This window comes from Cryptomeria japonica, chromosome 9 (genome assembly GCF_030272615.1).
Source record: "Cryptomeria japonica chromosome 9, Sugi_1.0, whole genome shotgun sequence".
In the NCBI taxonomy this organism is placed as follows: Eukaryota; Viridiplantae; Streptophyta; class Pinopsida; order Cupressales; family Cupressaceae; genus Cryptomeria; species Cryptomeria japonica.
In genome coordinates this window covers 331206549-331230849 of record NC_081413.1, presented here as the reverse complement: position 1 = coordinate 331230849, position 24301 = coordinate 331206549, and the positions used below count along the sequence as shown (strand labels likewise).

Here is a 24301-nt window from a genome sequence, read left to right as displayed (position 1 = left end):
GCTCACCAAATGTTCGGAGGGGATCTCCTCACCCAATCTGTATTTGTGAAGCTGCCAATCAGATTTTGGGATAAAGGGCACTTTAAGGTTGAAAGTTGAATGGTCTCAGCTCCCTGCACTATCATCCTTCGAGTTGAAGGACACTCTAAGTGTGGGATCTGAAAAATCTTGGCTCCCTGTGATTGGAATATTATTCGAGTAGGAGGCTGAATGGTCTCGGCTCCCCACACATCAAACTTTGGGTTGAAGGATGCTCTAAGTGTGGGATCTGAAAGATCTCGGCTCCCTGCGATTGGAATATTGTCCGGGTAGGAGAGGAATTTGGGATTGTGTACCGGTATATTGTTGGGCCAAGAATAATATGAGGGTAAAGATTGGTCGTAGAGTATATTTGTGCTTTTGAAATCCACTTCTATACAGCTCCTCAGGCAATCTAAGAACCCTTTTCCCCTGACAGGATCCCATGAATGTTCAGAGCAATAACCCTCACAGATATCAAATATTGGCTTCTTTTGTTTGGATAATCTTTTGAACAGAGGTCTTTGATATTGTCGAGAATTCCAAATATGCTTATTCCTTTGAGAATTCCTGTAGCTCGCGGAGTTCCATTGGTCTGATTCCTGCCATCTACTACTACTAGTTTGGTACACGTTTTGCCTTGCAAGTTCAAATATTTTCCTTCCTTCGATGTTATAGGCTTCTTTAAATGAGGGTTTTAAGCATGCCATTAAGTGTCATGGGTGATGGATTTTTGGCAAAACAATCAATGAAGACTCCAACAAGATCACTTGCATCTCCACAAAGGGAATCTTGCCATGGTGGGCCTACAAGTTGAGCTCCAAGGAAAATGATGTGAAATTAGCACAAAGATACATACGAAATGTTTGGTATATCCGTTTCGAAAGTCTAAGTTTGTGTGTTAAAGTGTTTGTAGATTAGCACATGTACTATCTACTTGGTCATTATGTGTGCACTTCATTCAAGAAATATGCCAACTCATTAATTTATCTTGCTCCTCTGTAAAATTCCAATTTTTATTGGACTATAAGTTGGTTCATACATGACTGTGATAAGAGATTAAATATATGTTAGTTGTCAAATGCATGCTTGCTTTCTTTTATATAGTTATAAAATCCAAATTCAGTGGAAAATGATTTATATTTTTGATGGGATTTTATTACCCTTTATTATAAATTTATTTTTTCTTTTATTACTATTATTTTTATTTGTATGTTTTTGTCAGTTAAATCATATTTTGTTTTATTTTGAATTCAAAATTTATGATAAATCTTTAACTTTTTTGTAAATGTAATTCATGGACTACACCAAACATTAGATTCTTTTTAATCAAATATTAAACTTTTTTAGGTTACAGTAGATGTCATCTTCTTTTAATCAAATGTTAAAATCACTTTTGGGTGTATCACCATTTCCCCTAAACCTATTAATACAATGTTGATATGATCTTAATTTTTTCTTTGTCACTTATCTACACTATAGCTAAGAGAGGAAAGTAGGGGCACCTAGAACAAGATGAAATATTTTAATATTGATAACTCTCAATCAAACTGATTATTATCTCGATCAAATCAATAATTGTTTATGGATTGGCATTCTAAAAGCTATTCAAGGGTATAATGATGTTTGTTAGGTTCTTGTTTGGACTCAAAACTAGCTCTTCATTGTTTTCAAGTATATTACTATCCACATTGAATTGAGCAAGGTAATTGTAGATGGGTTAAATTCATCATGTCAGATATAAATTATTGATAATGGTTTTAGGCTTCTCCAAGAGGGTGCCATGGGCCACGATTACAACTTTCTTGATTGTTGCATAGTCTAAATCACAATATTTAAATCTTTATTTTTTAATTTTTTATAGAGGGTTTAGCTTTTAAGACTTTCTTGTTGGTGTATATTGTGTAAGTTTAGTTTACTCCCTTTGAATTGTATTCTTATCTTTTATGTTGAGGATAATACAAATTAGTTGTATTCATTTAATCAAATATTTTTCTTTGGGATCCCAAAATTGTATAAAATTGAAGTGCTTTCTATATTTTAAGCCATCTTAAATGCATATAGAGTGAATAAGAGAAATTCAAGGAAATTATACATCATTGTTTTTTAAGCATAGATTTTTTCATTAATTTTGAAATTGTTTATTATAGTGTAAACAATGTAGTCAAGTGGCCTAGTGATAGTACTTTTGTGGTATGTTACATAGTTTTAGTCCTTGCATTTCTCCTAGAGATGTACTTTGCCAATAGATGTTCTCCTAAGAGATATTCTATACAAGGTAGATCACTTCCAAAATTCGTATGAAATTTTTTGTAGTTGAAATGATGGATTCAATAAGAGCAAGTTAAGTTGGACTAGGTAGCTTTGGTATGCTCTACAAAAGAGATAAAAAGGATGGTAAAATAATTTTTATGAACATTCTTAATCTGCACAATGAAGAAGCTTATAAGGGTTTTAATGCTAAATTTGAGGTGTTCAAAGGGTTTTGACACTATATAGGCATAACATCATTCAATCCTTAGGTTCGAAGCTTTGTGTTCCAAATTTATGTCAAATGAAAGCTTAAAAAATATATGTGCATGTATGTACACACATGAAGAGACCATTGGACAATATCATTAACATATCAAATGTGTAACTAAGTTACTTGTTCAAATACTTAACAAAATAATGTAGTGTCTAATACTTAAATTTATATGATACTTTGCAACATATGAAAGATGTACTTAATGAAAAGAAGCGCAATATGCAAAATGCTTCCTACACTAGAATTTTAAGGAGTTGTGCAAATTTCAATATTTAACAATAATAGAAATAAAAATGCATATAAACATAAATTAAGCAATATACCATAACATATATGTATGTGGAGAAATCCCTTTTAGAAGAAAAACCCCACATTTCAAAGAAACCCAATGTATTATTCCCTAAACAACATAGTTACAATACACTTGCAGAGCAAGCCTTCAAAGGAGTATCACTGACCAAATTCTAGAAGAATTTTGTCAGCTAAACATTATCTAGCAAAATCTACACACAACCTCCATCTCAAGCACCTATATATAGGAGATAAAATACATGAAACCATCCAATGGTAATTAGAAAACCATGAGCTAAAACCATCTAAAAAATTGTTACCCAAATCCCAAATTTCAAAATGAGTCCACAAGTTGAAAATAACATAATCCTTCCACCTATCATAACCTCGTTATAATCCACTCATCAAATTGGGTGTTTCAATTTGGTTCCATTTATTGGAGCAACCAAGATCTACTTGCAAACATAAAAACTCTCCATAATAAGTATATGCAAAATGAGAAATATCATAAGCATGTAACTGCAAAATGTACAAATGAGATGCTTACAAAGGCAAGCAAGAAGAGGTGAGAAGGTAGGAGTGAATCTCTTATCACCCCTCCAATTATGAAACAAGTGTAGGACTCTATGGACAAGTGTTAGGACACTTGGTGAGTCTACATTAGGTGAGTCAAAAGTCTCACTAACCTCTAAGTGAGCGTAAGTGTAGTGTGAATAGGACTCTACTATGTAGGCTAAATGCTAACTAGTTTGACAAAACCTCCTTTCCCACTAACATCATTATCTCTAATATAAAATGTCTTATGATGTGTCGTAATACACATCATAAGTTGGTCAACAAGTGTAACTCCCCTTACAACTCTTTTATTTGTTCAACATGTTTTTACATTTCCTATGCAAAATTTTAGAGGCAAAAACTTTTGATATATATATATAGCTTAAAGAGACATACACAATAGGCACTCCTTTGGTGACATTAAACAACCCAAAATATTTACTTTGGCCAAAATCAACTCTAGAGCACAAAAATTGAATTTTTTTTATAACTCGAAAAACACACCTTTTATAGTTTTACCAATAGAATCAAGATTGAGACACATTCCTAACACTTAATAATATAGAACCTAATATATATTTGTGATGTTATACCTAATATTTAATAGAGGCACATTGCAATTTATTTTTAATATTTTAAAATATAAATTAAATTCAATATCTAATTGTGAGATGAGATTTGATCACTTTCTATTTAATTTCAAAATTATTGCTATCACAATATGTTGTGGCTCGATAAATCTAATGGTGTAAGTTTCAATAAATTAAATTAAATATATTTAATTGTGAGATGAGGTTGGGTGAGTTAAAGTTTTATTGTCAATTTATTTTAGTTTTATCATAGTATTCTATCATGTCATGTTGTTTGTCTCTATAGATTTAATAGTGCCACATAGAATGTTCCTAAATGCATTATGTTTAATAAGTTTTTCTTTTTCTTTTCACTAGATTTTGCACCATTCCCAAATGCATCAAGCTCCATAAGAATTTTCTTTTCTTTTCAATTAACCTTATAAGTAGAGAAAAAGAATATCTAGGTTGAAAAATAAATTAAAAAATAAATTGTATGTCCCATTTTGTAAGAGGGTGAGAGACATAACCTTTCTATTCATGGTGTCTCATTTGTAATGAGAAGGGCAAACATTGAACTTCTAAGTGCTCATACAAGGGCCTTACCCTTACTAGTTCCATTGAAACTCACACAATGAATAAGATTGATGACATCAATGCTACTTCTAGCAAACTTTAAAAATATGTTTGGTACGATTTTCATTGCACACTTGAGGCATCTAATTCCATTCCTAGACCAATTTATGAGTTTCTAGAGGTCTCATCTATGGAGCACTCGGAAAGTTGTAGCTATTGTCTACAAAAGTGAATGCAAGCCTCTAGACCTGTCAAGTTTCATTGTTGTAAAGTCCAATCATTATGTTGGCCCCTAATGAGATTTTAATGATCGTAGCTTATACCAAATGTTTTAATTGCTCATGGTTCTCACTACTAGCTACCATTGAAGATGGCTCGGGATTTGACAATCTATAAATCACAAGGACTCACACTTCACAATGATTATTATCATTAGAGACATTGATCGTTAAAGATTGGTGTTCACTAGAGTCTTGCAAGTTCAAAAACAGCAAACTTGCATATCTCACTACAATATGTGAAGATGCAAGACAATGCATATGTAGCTCTAAAGAGAAGGGAGGAGGCTTGCTTATGGGCTTTGGCATCTTCCTTTAGGTACACATTCCAACTACCTATCGGTCTCCTTGCTTTTTATATTTTGTACTTCCTTTTGGTAGACATTCCAATTGATATTTAAAAAAAAAACATAATTTTGCACTCTTTTCCTTCTCCCTCTTTGCCTTCCATGATAATACATGCAATTGTTTATTTGCATGCCCATAGCACAATAGATGTAACTACTAATTAACATTTAATATTTACCATCCCAAATATACATGCCCATAGTTTATTATCTAGATTAATTTGTGAAATTATTACTAAAATTAATTCAAAATAATACATTTACAGAGAGTTTATTTTCCTTTACAACCATGAAAGCATTAAACTAACTCAACTTTTAGAGCATAGATGTTACAGTTTAGTGGAAGTACTCGCATGTCTGATTAGATCACCCAGCCAACCCTCGACGAATTGTGGGAAACAAAGGAAAACATTTGGAGTGATAGATCAAACGAGGGAAATCATAACATATCTGTACCAAAAAGGCAATCTGTGGTCAAAATGTAGTTGCGGTTGATTGTCTAAAATACACAACATTGCACCACGGTCTTGTTGCTGTTATGGAAGAAAGAGAGATGAGAATTGAACCCCAATGCCCATCCATCCTTGTCCCCGGCTTGACATTACCATCCATTCAGAAAGCTTCTTTCAGGAAATGAATGAATTGTTTTTAAAGTCGGATGGTTCTGGCAGAAAAGAGTCCAAGAGCCAGGGCTGCCCCAAATAAAGCGTGCAACCTTACGCAGTAATATTTTGCCATAAATACCGTTTCTTTGTCCTGCATGCACATCACATTATAACATTTTAGCATGGTCTATGCCATAAGAATGAATGTAATATAAAAATTTCATCAGCAGAGAGAATTACGTCACTGACATTGTGATTTTCTTGAACAAAGTCAATAACCAACTTCCCAACTGGCAGAGTTAACGATGGGAAGAACTATTAACAAGAAAAGAAGATGTTAGTAGTTAGATAGGACTTGTCTGTCCAACAAACCCAAAAGAATACCCAATAGAATTACATGGAAAAAAATAATAGAAAAGTCTGGTAAGAATGGAGAAACTTACAAGACAAGGTAAGGGAAGAGCCTTCGATGCAACGAATGCAAGTAAAAGCAAATAGAGAGATACTACACCGTATTTTACAACTACAGATCCTCTCTCTGTACCCATTCTGACCTGATTTTGGTAATTCAGAGGACAACTATAAATTATCAAATTCATTGGCACATTGTTACTTGATGTGTTTTCTCATATTTTTAATGTCTTACACTCTGAACTTAACATTTCATTCATAATCCATAAATTACAGTCTCTACCTAGCATTCCTTTTATTAATTAGTATCTGCAAGTATATGATAATTACCAGAGGAGACATTTTGCCCACTTCCCGATCTCCATCAATCTAGGCTCTTCAAAACATAAATTGCTTTAGAATATTAGCTAATCAGAGTACAGTAAAAAATAATTTCAACAAAAGAGCTTTTGAAATAGGATTAATTACAGATTCACATGAAAACAGAATAGAACCTGATGGAAATGGCTGCAGAAGAGGATCAATGTAGTTGTTATGCCAATAAGAATTGATACACACAACACTGTGATACTGAAGGGAAGACTACCTGTTTGACTGATGCATTTATAACATTGCTCAGGACAACAGCTCATTTAACAGTATGCAAAATAGAATCAATGCAAAACGTATTGATTGGATATCTATATTCTAAGTAACTTTACCTTTTACTTGACTGGCTAAAATAGAATGCGCTGGTAGCTAGAGGCCCGAAAGCTGCAAAGCACAATGGTTCTCCCAACCCAAGATAGGATAATCGACAAGGAGGACACTGCAGAGACAAACTTATTTAGTTGTATCCATGAATCCAATTGAGATCTTTCCCAGCATTTGACAATGCTTTTGTGTTTCTTTACCATCAAATACATGAATATATTAATTTGAATAATATGAGAAGCATACAAAAAGGAGCCCCCAAGGACACCACACGCTTTTACAGCAACTTGAAACCTAGAACAAAGACACTAGCACCTAAAACCAAAAAATTTGCTTGTTTTGCCATTTTATATTTTGTTAAAAGACAAAGAAGAGAGCAGCAGTGTAAAAAACAAGAGAGCTTGAGAAGCAAGTTTACTATCCATCGTTCATATGCACAAATCCTATTGTACTTTCGTTCTTTTTTAAAGTTTCAACACTAACGACTTTTTTTTCATTCTTTTGTTTGATGTTTAAACTTGCGTCTGTGTTTTGAGTTCTCAGAGAACAAAAAAAACAATGAGTAGCAATGAGGATAGTGAGGGTGAAGAGGTTTAGATTCAACAAAGAGGCCATACAAGTACTATGAGTTCGAATGGTGAATTCAATTAAAAAAACTCCTTTCACAATTTGCAAAAGCCATAGACAAAAACAAAAAAAACGATTCAAAGCGAGTAGAGTTTTGTTATGTCATTTGTGCAACAAGGATTATAAAGGTAGTTACACACAGGTTTGTGCATAAGTGGACATGGGGTAAAAGGATGTGAAAACATAACCCTAGTTAAGAAGGTTACGTTGTCTAAGTTGTTCAAGGAGGGTGAGGCAAAAAATAAGAGAATGTAAGCAGAGAGTACTAGAGACCATGCAATCTAGTATGTCACTGCCTACTCAAATCGAAACCATGGATATTGAGACTAAATGAGGAAAGAGTTCTACCAAGGGAAAATGAGGGCTACTATTGTTACCATGATGTTAAATATACAATCAGAGGAAGTGGCAGATTCTTTAGTTCCCGAAATTTTCTTTGTCCATGCTATCTGTTGATGTGTGCTTTAGACACATAACATTCAGAATAAAATACCAAAGCACTTTACCCTCTCTTGAACAAAATCACCTCAGATGCTAAGGGTAAGATCAACTAAAATGATTCCAAAGTTTATACATGTCAGGTCTTGACGAGTGGGTAACTCAATGGTCGATGTGAACTGCTATTTTCACTTGGGGACTTACACAAATGTTCGAATTAACTTCATAGATCATGGATAGTGAATGGGTGTGTTGATAACTTAGGATATGACAATGTAGCTCTGGACTTGAGACTTACTAAAAAAAGGGCAAAAGGAATAGGGTTCAGGAACTCTATTCTAAGCCTAAGAATGTAGGAAATGATGAACAAATTTAATGGAATCAAACTAGGCAAGGTCTCACAAACAGGTTTTGACACGAGCTTAGTGCAATCATCTAAGGTATACTTCATAGATTTTCAAACCATTACCATCAAGCATTGAGACCATCCAAGTTGATGCATAACAATGGATATGTAATAATCGAAGTTAAGTTTGCATAAATTTCCAGTTGACCACACAAGGCACACTTACCAAAAGCAAGAGGTTAGTGGTATGGATTAAGGATTCCACACAAATATACTCAACAAATCTTCCACTCAATCTAATAAACATGAAAACAAATTCTAATCTTACTTGGAGGAATTGAGAACCATGAATGCAAGACAACATTTGAAAGACAAAATCACCATCAAGTCGAACAATGATTTATATTCAAATAGTTGCAACATGTACCAACAATTCTACAAAAAAACTTTCTTACAAATGAGAGACAATGAGGTATATATAGTCTCATACAAAATGGATGGCCAAAATTAAAACTAAATCAAGGGCCAAGATCATGCCAACAAAACCCTAGAATTGCCCTAATTAGGGTTTTCATAAAAAATGGTGCCACTAACATATGGCCCAATAGAAAGATACCTAGTCATCAAATAGGGACTAGAAGATTCTTCCCTGCATCTCTCTCTCTCTCTCCTAGCATACTCCAAGAATCTAGCCAATACAAAATCTAACTCCTCCATGGAAATGTAAGGCAAGGTATCATGCTGTAAATCAATCACGTCCAACGCATCCGAGCAAGCATCCAAAGTGTTTTCCCACTCTGGCATGAGCTTCTGCGAACTATGAACATGAATCAACAAAGAGACCAAATCATCCATTTGACTCTTCTTCAAAGAGTCCAACTGACAAAAATACATAAGTTTCATCTTGTCTCTTAATTCGGCTAATTGTAAACCACTCGCATCACTGACATCAACCCCAATAACTCCTCTATTGAGGCAAGGATTTTCAACTAAATATCATGAATTGATCCTTCCATTTCTGCACAACTCAGTTGTGCACTCTCATAAGCTGATTTCTTGGCTAATGAACAATACTAGCCATGGAAATTGTATCTATCTCCATTGTGCACAACATTCTCCCTAACCGAAGTGGACTTAGGAACCTTTTTCAAAGCCCCGAGGCGTGGAATAGTCTTCTCTTGAATAGCCCTGAATTCTTCCCAAACTCCTCCAAAATACTAGATTCTGAACATAAGCCTTGTTAGCCTGTCAAATAACTGGAAAAACTGAGTAACGAAATCATCCGCCTATCTCTTTGTATTCTCAATCCATTTCTTCACCTCCGAGAGTGTATCTCTCGTTGCCTCATAATGTGAATGTAGTCCACGATCAGCTGCAATAGGGGAAATAAGGGTGGGATTCTCACGCCTTATCCCTACAATGTACTCTCTAAGTTTGATAGTCTCTTCTTTGTACTTCTCATTTTCTTCAATCTCTCTATCCAATCTTGCACTGATTGCCCTAAGGTTATCACCAACCGCTTGAAATTCCTCCTCTCTTGTAGTACGGCCAAGGGCAACTGAAGTAATCTGGAAATCCATGGGAGTAGCAATGTCAGCCGTCACACCTCCAATGGGAACAACCACTTGCACAATACGCATTCCTGTCTCATCTCTAGCTATGTGTGACAAAATCTCAGCTCTCTTAGGCTCTGGCTCCTTATTGCTCCTAGCTAAGTAGTCATCAATGGGCTGCGCCTCTATCATTTTCTCATCAATGGGCTGCGCCTCTATCATTTTCTTACTTTTCTCCATACTCTTCATCAGCCAATCAGGAATAGCGGCCATCTCCATACCATCATCGAGACACATCTCGATCATCCTCTCTCAATGCCGAGATAACATCGTCATCATCATCAGGATTATTCCTGGTCAAATCATATACATTCTTTCCCAAACTAACCTCCAAAAGGACAGTAGGGAATCCCAACTGATCATCATCCCCATTAGGGGGAGTAGATGCCGCTGTGCCGTGTAAATCTTGAATATTCTCTGGTAATATCACTATGTTGGAACATTGCTCGAACTCCCTGTTCTGTTCTGGCATTTCCACTTCCTTAATTGATGAGTGGTGAAGGAATGATAGACGAAGGAATGGTAGTCTTTTGTTTCTTCTTCTTGACCTCCTCAATCTTCTTCCCTCTAGCCTTGACTTCTCCTCGTGTGTTATTCCTTCTCTTGGGAGCTTGACTCTCCTCATCCGTGTGAATTCCGATATCACTGATAGTCCTCTGATCATCCTCGGAAGCGGATTCCTCCTGTTTCATCTTTTCATAAGCGAAAGAGACACCCATATCAACTAACTTGTTCATCTGAATATCTACCCATGCTCGAGAGAAACTCAAGACCTCTCTCATCAATACACTCAAATCTATTTCTTCTGATTCTGACTAATTAGGCAATAGAATCGCCTTCTTCATTTCATTTTCATACTGTGGATGCATATGATCCATGTCATCTAACACTTTGGTCAAAAATGAGAAAAAGTCCACACTTCCTCATGAAATCCACTGACATCCTAGACCACATTCGTCTCTTCACTGCCTACTCGTCCATCAGGTTGGCCCAATAATCTTCTATGTCTACTTTGTGGATGAACTTTTCTACCTTGAACCTTCCAACTTTCTTATTTGGATCAAACCTTTCTCTTCTCTTATATGCTGCAAATCGATAGAATGCAAGTTCCTCACTTGTTGTGCTGGCTGCTAAGGTAGACTAGCAAACCTCCAACGTTTTCCCAACTGAAATAGGAAAAGTCATGTCTGTCCTGTACCTCCCTTTTTGAATGGAATCAAACTCCAGAAGTTGTCTCACCACTTCCAACAAGATCACTCTGTCAAAAGGATACCTAGGAAGCCTGTATGGTTCGAATTGAAATCCATGAATCCTAAGGTATGTGAAAGTGGGAAACTGAATATACCACGATCCATATTTCTCTATCTGCTTCGTTGCCTCCTTGGACAACCTCCTGTGGACTCCACCTTGCAGCATCCATGTGATGTACATTGTGAATACATCATTCACTCTCTTATAATCTTCAATTCTATACATGTTCAACTGTGGATAGCACTCATAACTTTTGAATTGTCCTTGTCCATTCCCGACTTCACCTCTGCAAATCAATCCCTTGTAAGTAACAAACTACGCAAGCAGGTACACCAAATAGGAAGTCATAGCGAATAACTCGGACCGCTCCACATTTCTCAGCTAAAAGTCTAAATTGTCCCTTATGATTCTAGACCAATTTATTAATGTTCCTTTTAGACAATCCTGGATGAAATAGAACATTTATCCATCGTATATTGCACCCTGCGGCATCCCCATCACTCGGTTAAGGAGGAATCCTAAATCACAATATTCCTCTTTGAAGTTTGTGCACATGAGTGTCTTGGGTGCCTTGGAATGATGAGTCCTAAGCTCGATCATCCACTCCTTATTCACCACAGTCTTGCATGCATCCACTTTCTTCTTATATTGGTCTTCATATTCATCTTTAGTTATATCCTTCATGTCTGCTCCACGTGAAATTCCAAACACCTCAACAATCGCATCCTCAGCAAGGTAGGCAATGACGACACCCTTAGGAGTCTCGATCATTCAAGAGTGAGGATCATAACATCGTGCACACTCCAAGATAAGCTCACTGCACTGTACGGATTGCGGAAATTCAGCGACCTGATAAATGCCACTCTTCATAATGTTCACATAGGATGGGAAGGAATCTGGCTTCCAATTCTGAACATACGCTGTCACATCTGGTTCATGTTCAGGAAATGCATGTTCGTGTCTGTAATCTCCTTTCATCTAGATGACATCTTCGATTCCCGATAGAATCCAATCTCAAGTATCTTTTGCAGTTCTCTCCTTTCCTTGAGTCCGGACTTCGACATCGCACCTGTACGAAGCTTGAAGTTAGAACTTAGGAACATAAATAATATTCAAAACAAAATTGTTGACTTCTTAATGATTTAGACTAATTTTGGGTATGGAAATTAGGCAAGTAATCCACACTCTTGATAGATTTCGACAATTGAATACAAAATGTGACAAGGTTAGGGTATAAATCCCTCATTAAGTTCATCAACATCAATAACTTTCAGACCCAAGTCTAAAAAACGCCTCCTTTTACTTAGAAATTATGTTCAAATTAGAATGCAAAGGAGTATACCGGATCAACAATGACTAAGGAAAAGGTGTGAAAGGTTGTGTTTCACACAAAACCAAACCTGAAGACACCTTCCGAAGTCAACAATGGCTGCCAGCAAATCTGAAGACAACTTGCAACTTTACAAATTAATCTCTAAAAACATGTTGCAATCACCCAAATATGCACAAACTTGATGAAAATCAATTTTGATGACGAAAGCAATCATATCCAGGAATGTAGGTATGGCTGGTAAAAGTTTAATTTTCTGAGGACAAGTCTGAAAATGGATTATTTCAGACTTACCAGCACTTTGGAAAGTGATTAAAATCCCTAAAAATGATCAAAAGATGACAAAGGAATGGACTCCAAGCAAAATCGCCAAACGTGACAGTTGGCTGGAAATGAAAATCTTTGAGGACAGCAGCCAATAATGGAATTTGCAGACCTTCAACAGCTCTAAATAACTCTGAAAATGGACTGAAAATGACCTCCAATCAGCCTCTAGACAAAATCACCTAAGGCAGGAATGTACTGAAAGTGCAATGTAGGTCTGAAAACGAATTTTCCAGCCAGCATGAAGGTGCAAGATCTAAGCAATGGAGACAAAACTTCAGGTCTGAAACACCAATCAGCAAGCTCACAAAAATGGCGGCACCATCCAAGGAGAAAAATCGCCAAAAATTGGAGGTGAAAACCTCCCAAATACAAAATCGCCCTCTCTCCAAAATCGCCAACTTAACCAAAAAAATCGCCCAAGTCTGAAAAATCGTGGCAAATAACATTAATGGCAGCCACCAAGAAAATCGCCTTGCTGGAAATGGAGGAAAAAATGCCAATGAAACTAATCTTCAATCAAGTGTGTCACTTGGACACTTCACCAAAAATCACCAACTGGAGGAAAAATCGCCCTAGCATCACAAATCGATTTGAATCTAGAAGGTTAAAATCATTAAATGTTCATTGCAAATCATTAATTGTTTTTTCTTTATTTTAAATAATCATTGTTTTTCATTAAAAAAAACAATTAAATGAGGCTCATTTATTAAAATATTTCAAAATTTAAATTAAAATGGCCAATTGGGGAAAATCGATTTAGGTAGGGATGAAAAAATCCCATTAAAATCATTAAAAAACGTCAAAATATTCCCTTAAGGGAAAATCGATCCCAGTAGGGATAAAAATCCCTATCAAAATTCATCAACGTGCACAAATTTGGGGTACAGGGGAAAATCGATCTTAGTATGGAATGAAAATTCCACTTAAAACTTTGTCATTCAACACAAAAATGCCCCTGATGGAAAATCGACCCTAGTCTGGACATTCATCTGGACTCGAAAATATTAAAATAACTCTCAGTGGAAAATCGTCTTGGTTCTGGAATGAATATCCGCACAAAAATCCTCAAAATCTTGTCACAAAAGGCTTGGTGGAAAATTGATCCAAGTGTGGAGTCATCACAAACATCATCCGCAACCTTATCCATACTTCCAGTGGAAAAACGAGGGTAGTCAAGACAAAATCCTAACACTTAGTCAAAATTATAGCATCCTGGGGAAAATCGACCCTAGTATGGATTCTCAATGGTGGAAAAATGGGGCAAGTCTGGATTCCAAGGGAAATCCATGTCCAGTATGGATTTTGAGTGGAGGAAAATCATGGGTAGTCAGGAATATGAGGGGAAAAACACCTCTAGTGTGGAATTTTGACCTTTTAACCCTTAGAATATGGATTTTCATCTAGAAAATGATGATTTTTCCACTCAAAATCACTAGGAAACTTCAAAACTCAATAAAACTCATCTGGACTTGGGCAAATTTGCCAAATTTTTGAGCGAAAAAATAAGGAAACCTATCAGGATAAAGTGCAAAATCAACTTGAATAACTTCTTAGGAGTGAGAAAACAACTCCAAAAGGTCTTGAAACACTTTAACACTTTAAAAATCACCGATGTGGACGTTCAAAAACACGTTAACGCTCAAAGGGTTTACACTTAGACAAAATTAGGATCATTGAAAATCTCAACTTTACGCGCGTGATCCTATAACTTAAAAAAAAACCTTAAACGACACTAGGCATGATCAAAACTCTGAGACTCAGGCACGGGAAACTCAAAATTGCCCACTAAGCTGCCAAAACCCTAAACTACCCAACATGAGAAACAGGAAAAGAGGGGGTCCCCGTTAGCAATGGGGCGATGTGTGAAAAGGTCACAACATCTAGCGACTCCACGGAGGAAATGTTTCTGAACACTTCAAGAACAAAGCTCAATCCTAGTCTTAGAATCTTCAATTAATCCTTTCATAACATAGCAAAAAGTTAGAAAACACATTTGAAAGGATTGAATCCAAGGATTGTATCAAGTTACTTAGTCATTGATAATCCAAATGTGTTGAATTGCATTCATTACCTTCACGAGACTATTGCAAAGTCAAAGGATCCAGTGGAACTAGCTAAGTGAGTTGTCCATACTCCAAAAGCAACCTGGATAGAGCCTTGCTGCCAATCAGACATCTATAGCCCCAATGAGGTTATCTTGTAATCTCACGAATATTGCTCCATTGTCAGTCAGGTGTCTATAGCCCTGGTAGAGTTACTCGCATGTTCCCATTAATCAATTTAGATATTTCATTTCTTTGCATTTCTTTCTTCTTTTTTTCTTGATGATATTTTCTCTTTCAAGTACTTTCATATTCCGTCAAATCCTTTGGCTCGTAAGCAATAAAGATTACTAGGGTTCGAGAATTACAGTGGCATTGAAGCTGGATATAAGATTTTTCACTAGCCTCAACTTCACCTGAAAATCTACAATAACTCGAACAAAATTAATGTGTAAAATATAATAATCAAATGATGTCAACGTCAAAATACAATAAATGTTTTCCAATCCCGTCAAATACGGATTCAACCTATGATATACTATACAAAAACAATTTCCAATTCAAAAGAACTTCATGAGTTATCATTCGAGAAATGAACCAAACAAAACCTGGTGAAACGCAGAGTGTCTTAACAACTCCCACATCACAAGCGGATATCCCTCAGAACTAACACCTAAGCAAAGCCAACCCAAAACCTAAAGCAAAACCCGAAAACAAACGTAAACTAAGGCAAACCGAAAGCAGACCTATTCTAACTATGATACAAGGGGTAGGCTTCAGAAGAAACCTAAGGTTGGAAGTAATGCTTGAGGAATTGTCCATTGACAGGCAACGAAACACCCTCACCAGTTAAAGTTCTCAGCTTGAATGCATTCTCTCCCAGTATCTCAGCAATCTGATAGGGGCCTTTCCATAGTTTGTCAAATTTGTCATGATCTCCCCGTCTCTCGTGGGCTTTATCCCAATACAGCACTAGGTCAGAAATTCTAAAGGCTTTTACCCATGCTTGTCTATCAAACCATCTCTTAACTACGCCCTGATGTTTGGAAAAATTCTCTAATGCCATATCTCTTTTTTCTTCTAAATTCATCAATTGTGTTAATCTTGTTTGCACTTTGTCTCCACCCTCCATGTAATCTTGGATAAATCTCAGTGTAGGAATTCTCAATTGTACGGGGAAGACAAGCTCTTGGCCATATACCAGAAAATATGGGGAAGTCACCAATGAATTCTTCACTCTTGTTCTATTTGCCCAAAGGGCGAATCTCAGTTGCGTGTGCCAATCTTTTGGATTTCCCTCTAGCAACTTCTTGATCACACTTAGCAAATTCTTATTTGTTGATTCTACTAGCCCATTACCCCGAGGATAATAATTCGATGAAAACTTAAGGGTTATACCAATATTCAGAAGCCCAATTTGAAAATTTCAATGATGTAAAGGCATAACCATTATCACAAACAATAGCATGTGGACAACCAAACCTGCTAATGATGTTCTCTAAAAATTTAATCACAACGTCAGTTGTACATAACTTCAAAGCTTGAGCTTCTTACCACCAAGTACAGTAATCAGTCGCGGTTAGAATGTACCTGTGTTGCACGGAGGAAGGTGGATTGATCATACCAATGAAGTCGATACCCCACATAACGAAAGGTCAGGACTCGATCACAGGCTGCAACGGTATAGCTAGATTCTTCTCTCGGACAGTAGCAACCTGGCATGTGTAACATGTCTTCACATGTTCATGAGTATCTCGAAACAAAGTAGGCCAGTAATAGCCTGCTCTCAAAATTTGGTGCGTAGTAGCCAAGCTTGCACCATGACCTGTCCCAAATTTGTTATGAAAATGTTCCATAATCTGTTTAGCTTCATCTCTGCCAACACATCTCAAATAAATTCCTTCATGATTTCTTCGGTATAAAATCGAGCCTTGTAACATAAAATGTTGACACTTCAATCTTAATACTCTCTTCTGAGCAGGGCTCATATGAGCGGGACACTTCTGGTTTAGTAAATAGCAAACAATATCTTTATACCATTCATCTGGAGTGACATCCTCAATTGCATAGACTTGTTGGACCAATCCGGGTCTATGCATTGCTAAAGTTTGTGCTAAGGCTTGACCTCTAACAAGTCTCATTGGTTAGATCTCAATGTTGTATTCTTGGATGGTGGCGACCCACTTTCCTCTCCTTTCTCCTAATTCATTTTGCATAAGGAGCGTCTTAACTGTTGCATCTGGGACTATGGCATAAACTTTTGTCCTCAAAATGTAATGTCTGAATTTCTTTATTGCTTTCACCAAAGCATAAGCGTGTTTCTCTACATTCGGATATCTCAACTCTGCATCTTTCAACGATGCGCTCATAAATGCTATGGGATGTTCATCTTTATCTTCATTAGTCTGTGTAAGGATTGCAACACAAGTGTGTTCTGAGGCGAAAGAATACACATGAAAAGGTCTCGTATAATCGGGACTGACCAAAATAGGAGCCTCGGCGATGGTGGACTTGATCTCTTCAAACGCTTTCTGCTTTTGTCATCCATTCCATCTTGGCATCTTTCCTCAACATTTCATTCAATGGTTGTATTATCTCAGCAAATCCAGAGATAAATTTCCTCACAAAAATTAATCTTACCAAAGGACTTCAATTCTTTCTTACTGCATGGGAGGCTTATCTTTGATATAGCTTCAACTCTTTCTGGATCAATAGAAATTCCTCTCTGAGATAACATGTCCTAACAATTTACCTTTTGTAACCCCGAATATGCATTTCTTGGGATTAAGAGATCTCCCGTATTTTCTGCATCTTTGAAAGACCTTTCTCAAATATTCAATGTGATCTCTCTTTCTTGAAAAAACTGTAATATTGTCCATATAAATAATGATGCATTTTCTAGTTAAATCTTGAAATGCAATATCCATAGCTCTCTGGAATGTGGCTCCAACATTGATTAAGCCAAATGGCATCCTTCTGTATGCAAATGTACCCCACTTTGTGGTGAAGGTTGTCTTTAATCTATCTTCACATTCTACCATCACCTGATCGTATCCTGAATATCCGTCCATAAAGGACATCATCTGCAATCCATTCACAATCTGTAAAACCTCATCCAACGACGAAAGTGGGTAGTTATATTTCTTTGATGCTCTATTTAAATTTTTGAAATCAACACAAAGCCTTATCTCTCCATTCTTTTTTCTAATTGGGACTAGATTGGCGACCCGCGTCGAGTGTCGCATGGGAAAGATGATCCTTGTTGACAACAATTTCTTCACTTCTTGATAAATGGTTCCAACAAAGGGTTCACTGGCCTCTGTCTCTGCCTAAATGGCTTACTATCTGGTTTCAAGGGAATAGTGTGTGTAATGATTGATGTATCATATGTCTTCAAATCATCATATCCCCATGCAATCACATCAGGAAAATCTCTCATGTTCTTCAATATGCCTTCCCTTTCACTGGGCATGCATGCTTTCCCTATGAAAACATTCTTAACTTCTTCGTCATTTCCCAAATTCACCGTTTCACAGGCACTTCCACTTGAACCATGCGATCTTTCTACTTTCATCTTATCTTGATCAAATATTCTTTCTAGCTCTACCATCCCCTTAGGAATGAAATTTGTCTTCAAATCTAGGATACCATCTGAATCATATTCTGATTCCTCAGCTTCCTCTTCATCAATAACCTGACTCAAGAAAATGTTTGTATTTGTTAGAAAATCCAATATATGCTTATCATCTTAAAAAACTTGGAAATTGGTGACATTATCTGGTATGGATGGAACTGATGCGAGTTCCATTGTAAATTTCTTCAATCCTTCCATGGCAATGGGTGCCAAGGAACTAGCATCTTGTGCAAGTGCATTTGCCACTTGGTTATGTGATCTATATACTGACTTGATATTAAAAGCATCAAAGCTTTCGATGAGATCCCATACTCTATTGCGGTATCTTGTCAATCTTTTGTCGCGACAGACATATTGCTTCCGCACTTGTCTCACTACAATCTTTGAATCTCCAAATACATGTAGAATCTTCACTTTCTTCTGAATGGCTAACAACAACCCATGAACTAAGGATTCATACTCAGCAACATTGTTCGTACATGGAAACTGTAATCTATGAGAGGCCAAATAAGTTTCCCTTGAGGGACTGATCAATTCAAATCCGGCTCCTGATCCTCTCTTTGACTTTGAACCATCAAATCTCAATGTCCAAATTTGATCTTCGTCATGTATTTCTTCTTCAGTTTTATCTTTAATTTCCTCATTTGGCTTAGGAGAGGCCTCCTTGATTTCTTCAAGTGTCAAAATTTCAGGAATTCTCGTGTATCTGATTCAAAGCTATCTTGCAGATTGCACAAGAGAATTCGGAATGAGAAGCATTGTGAATTCGGCACCAATTGGGCAACAATAAATCTTGAATGCGAGCACGGTTGCCTAACTCAATTCCCTGTTGAATATTCTTGAATACAAATCCTCTGAAACTTTCAAACATATCTACTTCTTCACCTGTGTCATGATCAATTTCTACTACAGCTTCTATGGAATTCACAATTTATTGATTTTCTTCTATTTCTTCAACTGAGCTTTGAAGCATCAAAACCTCTGCAGCTTTCGGTCTATAATTTCCCAGATCGGTTTCTAGGAAAAGAATTTCATTGTTTTCCCCATATTTTGTTATCATCAATCTTAATCTAGGGGTACTATCAATCTTAATCTGGCTGGGTACACCTGTCCATGGCAGCCACATGTGAGAGAAATCAATCGAAAAGTAACCATTCAATCTCCTTGACCAATCTCGACTCAGAAGCATGCCATATCCATCTGGAATGTCTACAACTGATATATCTATGAAGTGCTAGACTCTTGGATCTGCAGCCAACTGCATATGAATATTGTTTAACTCTCTAATCACAGGTACCTTTGTCTTATCTAACTGTGTAACTCTTTTACTAATCTGTATGGGAATGAGACCCAATTTTTCGCATATAGCCTTTGGCATTACATTACTTGAAGCTTCGAAATCTACCAAACAATTATGTAGAAGCTTGCCGAAAATTCTTATTGAAAGCAAGAACGGGGCTGGCTCATCTTGATAATTTATTGCTGGCTTATCCCTATGGACTTGTAAGTTCTCTTCTTTCTTTACACTTTCTTTGGAAATTTCATCATTTTTGACCACATCTTCAACAAAAGCAATCTCACTCTTTGGAAGCATTTCACCCTTAGTGGAATTTTCAATCATAACTGGTGAATCCTTAACTCTCTTTACATTATCTCTTGTGAGCAAAGCTTTGCCTTCTAACATATCCTCTTTCTTTGGCACTTTTGCCATTTTCATTAACTCTTCTCTTGAACTACATACGCCTCTTCTGACAGTTGTCGAACATTTGGTTCATCCTGAACCACATTTATGCTTGCTTGAGGAACGTTTGTACTTTTCTGAATGTTGGAACTAGTTTGAGCCGTGGCTCTTCTTGCAGTATTCTCGCTTAATCCATTTATCAATGTATCTTGGATCTTAGGTACCCTCATAGTTCAAATAATGGCAGGTTCACCTTGACTTTCTTGAATTCTTCTAACACACACAGACTCGGCCTCTTCAATTCATCTCTTGGAGAAGGAACATTCTTCTGTCTATACTCAGGCAAATCTTGTGGATAGCTTGGTGTATTGCTAGCATTCGGATTTGGTGGAGTTGCAAAATTGTTCAGAGGAATGGAAGTAGTTAAAGGTTCTTGATTTTTCTGATTCCTCTAATAAACCCTAGGTCTAGTGTTTCCTGACGACTAATGAACACCTCTTTTATTCCTTCAACCAAAACACTGTTATTCAATGGTGGAAAATAGTAATCTGATTCTTCAATAGATCCATTGGCTGAAGCAGGTGGGAACTGAGAACCAGGCGGAACCATAGGTCCATTTGCCAATTCTGGAGGAAATCTCCCACTTTCTTCACACATTAAACTTTCTTCATAAACTGGAGGAAACTTGAAATCCTCAATGATTAATGCTTGGTCATATCTCGTAGTAGGGACAATTTCATATCCCGTTGTTGGAGTGCTCTCTAACACTTCACTATTTCGCACTTCCTGTTGGAAAATGTCGGCAGCAACCTTGAATTCGGGACAATGCAACTCTGAATGCTGACTATTGTTGTGTAATCTACACCAATTTGATAAAGCAGCCTCCGCAAGGAAGACTCTATCAGCCGGTCAACTCTTCGAAGCTGGCAAATTGTCAAGGGGTGATGACACATTTCCATTGTTGGGTGCAGTGTTCCACGTTCTCTTCTGATAATTCTGATTATTGCCACGATATCCTTGGTTATTACCACTCTGATTACTTTGGTTGTTGTTTTGGTAACCCTGATTGTTATTCTAATAATTTTGATTGTTCTGATAGTTTTGGTTACCACTTTGGTAATTTCTATGCAAACTGTAGAGCTGATTGTTTTGATTCCTCAAAGAGTAACCTCTATAGATAATTTCTTTACTTGGTCTATCAACTCTTTCATTTCTTCCTTCTATTGTGTCCTCGTGGATGTCACATCATTTTGCAGGTACACTAGATGCGTCTGCGGAGCTTGAGAAATGGGTGCTCCAGGATGGAGTACCAACTGATTTGACGGCTGAGCTATTGGATACATCGGTTGTGGAACTTGATTCATTATAGGCATGTGATGCACCAAAGCTTGACTTAAATTCTGAATTTGATTTGCGGCCACAGGCGACCCCAAATTGAGCAAAGGTCCACTAAGATTCTGACGCAATATTTTACTAACTTCTATCACCTTTGCATATGCTTCATTCAAATTTGTTGGAGAGGGATTAGTCTACACAAACATTGTTGTAAGTGGATCTAGGGCATGATAGTATATCTCTAGAGCATCTAGAATAAGATAAGGAGTCCGCAACCTTGTATAAGCCTTCTGAAATCGGTTCTTGAATGAAGTAATAGGTTCATTCTCTTGTCTTCTACATTCAACGAATTGTCTATGCAACTCCGATGGGGAAATCTGGATACCAAACTTTCCAATGAATGCATCCTTCAATGCTTCCCATGAGGTCATGGCCCTGCAGGTAAATGGATGAACCAATGATACGCCTCTTCTCCCAAGGAATAGGAAAAAAGTCTGCAAGCCACATCTCCATACTCAATCGGTCTGTTTCTCAAATGGTCTTCAAATATTATGATATGATCTTCTGTCGCCGGTTTGAATCATTAGCATTGTACTTCGAACAAAAATTCTCCGAATTCTTCAGCATATCATCTATGTCTTCAAAAGAAAGCGGTGACGGGTTGGTGACCAACTAGGTAGCACCGTTTGGAGGTGGACCCTGATTCTGAGCCATCTCTTGGTCTTCTTCTTGAAACTACTGGTCTTCCTCTTGATTTATATCTTGAAATGGAGGATTTTGAAAAATATTACCTCTTCCTTTCAGGTCCTCTTGATTGAAAAATCTATCTCTATCCGCTATATCAAAGCTTGGTGAAGCCTCCCGCCTTCCAAATCTGGATCTACGAGGAGTCCTCAACTCACAATGTCTTCGTTCTCCAAGAGCTGATCCTAGAATTCTCTGAAGTCTCTCAAGTGAAAAGGAATTGATGTGATCCAGCGTGATCTATCTAGGATCAATCCGGACTTGTTGTAATCTTTGAGCGAGTAGATCCCTTTCAATTTGTTCTTCGATTTCTGCATCAGTTCGTTCAACTATCTCTTCTTCTACGTCTAGCACAAAAGAAACTCCAATGTATTGTGGTGCACTTGTTTTCACTTCCCAAGCAAGGTTGTTCAAACTGGATATGATCTTTCTTTCGTCTCCCAGGTTTGGTTGCTCGAACTCAAGTTCGTCTAGATCAAGTTCGTTACTTCTATCAGGATCGGGCAGCACCATTGTGACTCATACTAGACTTGGAAATCTTTGAATGGTTCAATTTCTTCTTTGCTGGTTGGTTGACTGGTTCTCACGATCAACTGCTCCAGGATCAATGATAATCGGAGGCAAGTTTCCCGACTGCTCTTCGTTGTTTATTACTGCTCTTACTCGACTACTTTGGTTTCTCCAAGAAAGAGTGTTGAACTGTGAAATGATATCTCTTTGTTCACCTTGAAAAAGTTCTTCTTCAGGCAACACCATTCTGAAACATAATCTTCAAAAATGATTGCAAAGGCCCTCCTAGCGCCAAAAGAATGTTGAGCACGAAGGAGGGACAAAAAGTCCTGGATAACTCCTTGCGGATATGAATTGATATGATTTGCAGTTCAGCTATTCACGGCTTGATAATGATCAGCCCTCCTAGCGCTAAAAGATGTTGCTGTGTGTTTTAGACACATAACATTCAGAATAAAATACCAAAGCAATTTACCCTCTCTTGAACAAAATCACCTCAAATGCTAAGGGTAAGATCAACTAAAATGATTCCAAGGTTTATACATGTCAAGTCTTGATGAGTGGGTAACTCAATGGTCGATGTGAATTGTTGTTTTCACTTGGGGACTTACACAAATGTTCGAATTAACTTCATAGATCATGGATAGGGAATGGGTGTGCCGATAACTTAGGATATGGCAATGTAGCTCTGGACTTAAGACTTACTAAAAAAGGGCAAAAGGAATCGGGTTCAAGAAATCTATTCTAAGCCTAGGAATGTAGGAAATGATGAACAAATTTAGTGGAATCGAACTAGGCAAGGTCTCACAAACAGATTTTGACACGAGCTTAGTGCAATCATCTAAGGTATAATTCATAAATTTTCAAACCATTACCATCAAGCTTGAGACCATCCAAGTTGATGCATAACAATGGATATGTAATAATCGAAGTTAAGTTTGCAAAAAATTTCAGTTGACCACACAAGGCACATTTACCAACGACAAGAGGCTAGTGGTATGGATTAAGGATTCCACACAAATATACTCAACAAATCTTCCACTCAATCTAATAAACATGAAAACAAATTCTAATCTAACTTGGAGGAATTGAGAACCATGAATGCAAGACAACATTTGAAAGACAAAATCACCATCAAGTCGAACAATGATTTATATTCAAATAGAAGTAGCATATACCAAAAATTCTACAAAAACTCTCTCTTACAAATGAGAGACAATGAAATATATATATAGTCTCATACAAAATGGATGGCCAAGATTAAAACTAAATCAAGGGCCAAGATCATGCAAACAAAACCCTAGAATTGCCCTAATTAGGGTTTTCATAAAAAAAAGGTGCCACCAACATATGGCCCAACAGAAAGATACCTAGTCATCAAATAGGGAATCTTCTAGAAGATTCTTCCTTGCATCTCTCTCTCTCTCCTAGCATACTCCAAGAATCTAGCCGATACAGAATCCAACTCCTCCATGGAAATGCTAGGTAAGGTATCATGTTGTAAATCATCACATCCAACGCATCCAAGCAAGCATCCAAATTGTTCTCCCAAT

At 37.0% G+C, this 24301-nt stretch overlaps 1 protein-coding gene across 2 annotated transcripts in view; it reads right to left on the bottom strand.

The window, feature by feature from the left end:
• Positions 1 to 5312: 5312 nt before the first annotated feature.
• Positions 5313 to 24301, bottom strand: part of LOC131029753 (2-carboxy-1,4-naphthoquinone phytyltransferase, chloroplastic) — a 90835-nt gene continuing 71846 nt past the window's right edge. For both annotated transcript variants that reach the window (XM_057960400.2, XM_057960399.2), the window contains exons 5-10: positions 6879 to 6985; positions 6672 to 6771; positions 6508 to 6546; positions 6210 to 6320; positions 6016 to 6081; positions 5313 to 5917 (exon numbers count right to left, since the gene is read on the bottom strand). In XM_057960400.2, the coding sequence (XP_057816383.1) occupies positions 5810 to 5917; positions 6016 to 6081; positions 6210 to 6320; positions 6508 to 6546; positions 6672 to 6771; positions 6879 to 6985 (531 nt within the window). In that variant the 3' untranslated portion in view covers positions 5313 to 5809. The remainder of the gene's footprint in view (positions 5918 to 6015; positions 6082 to 6209; positions 6321 to 6507; positions 6547 to 6671; positions 6772 to 6878; positions 6986 to 24301) is intronic.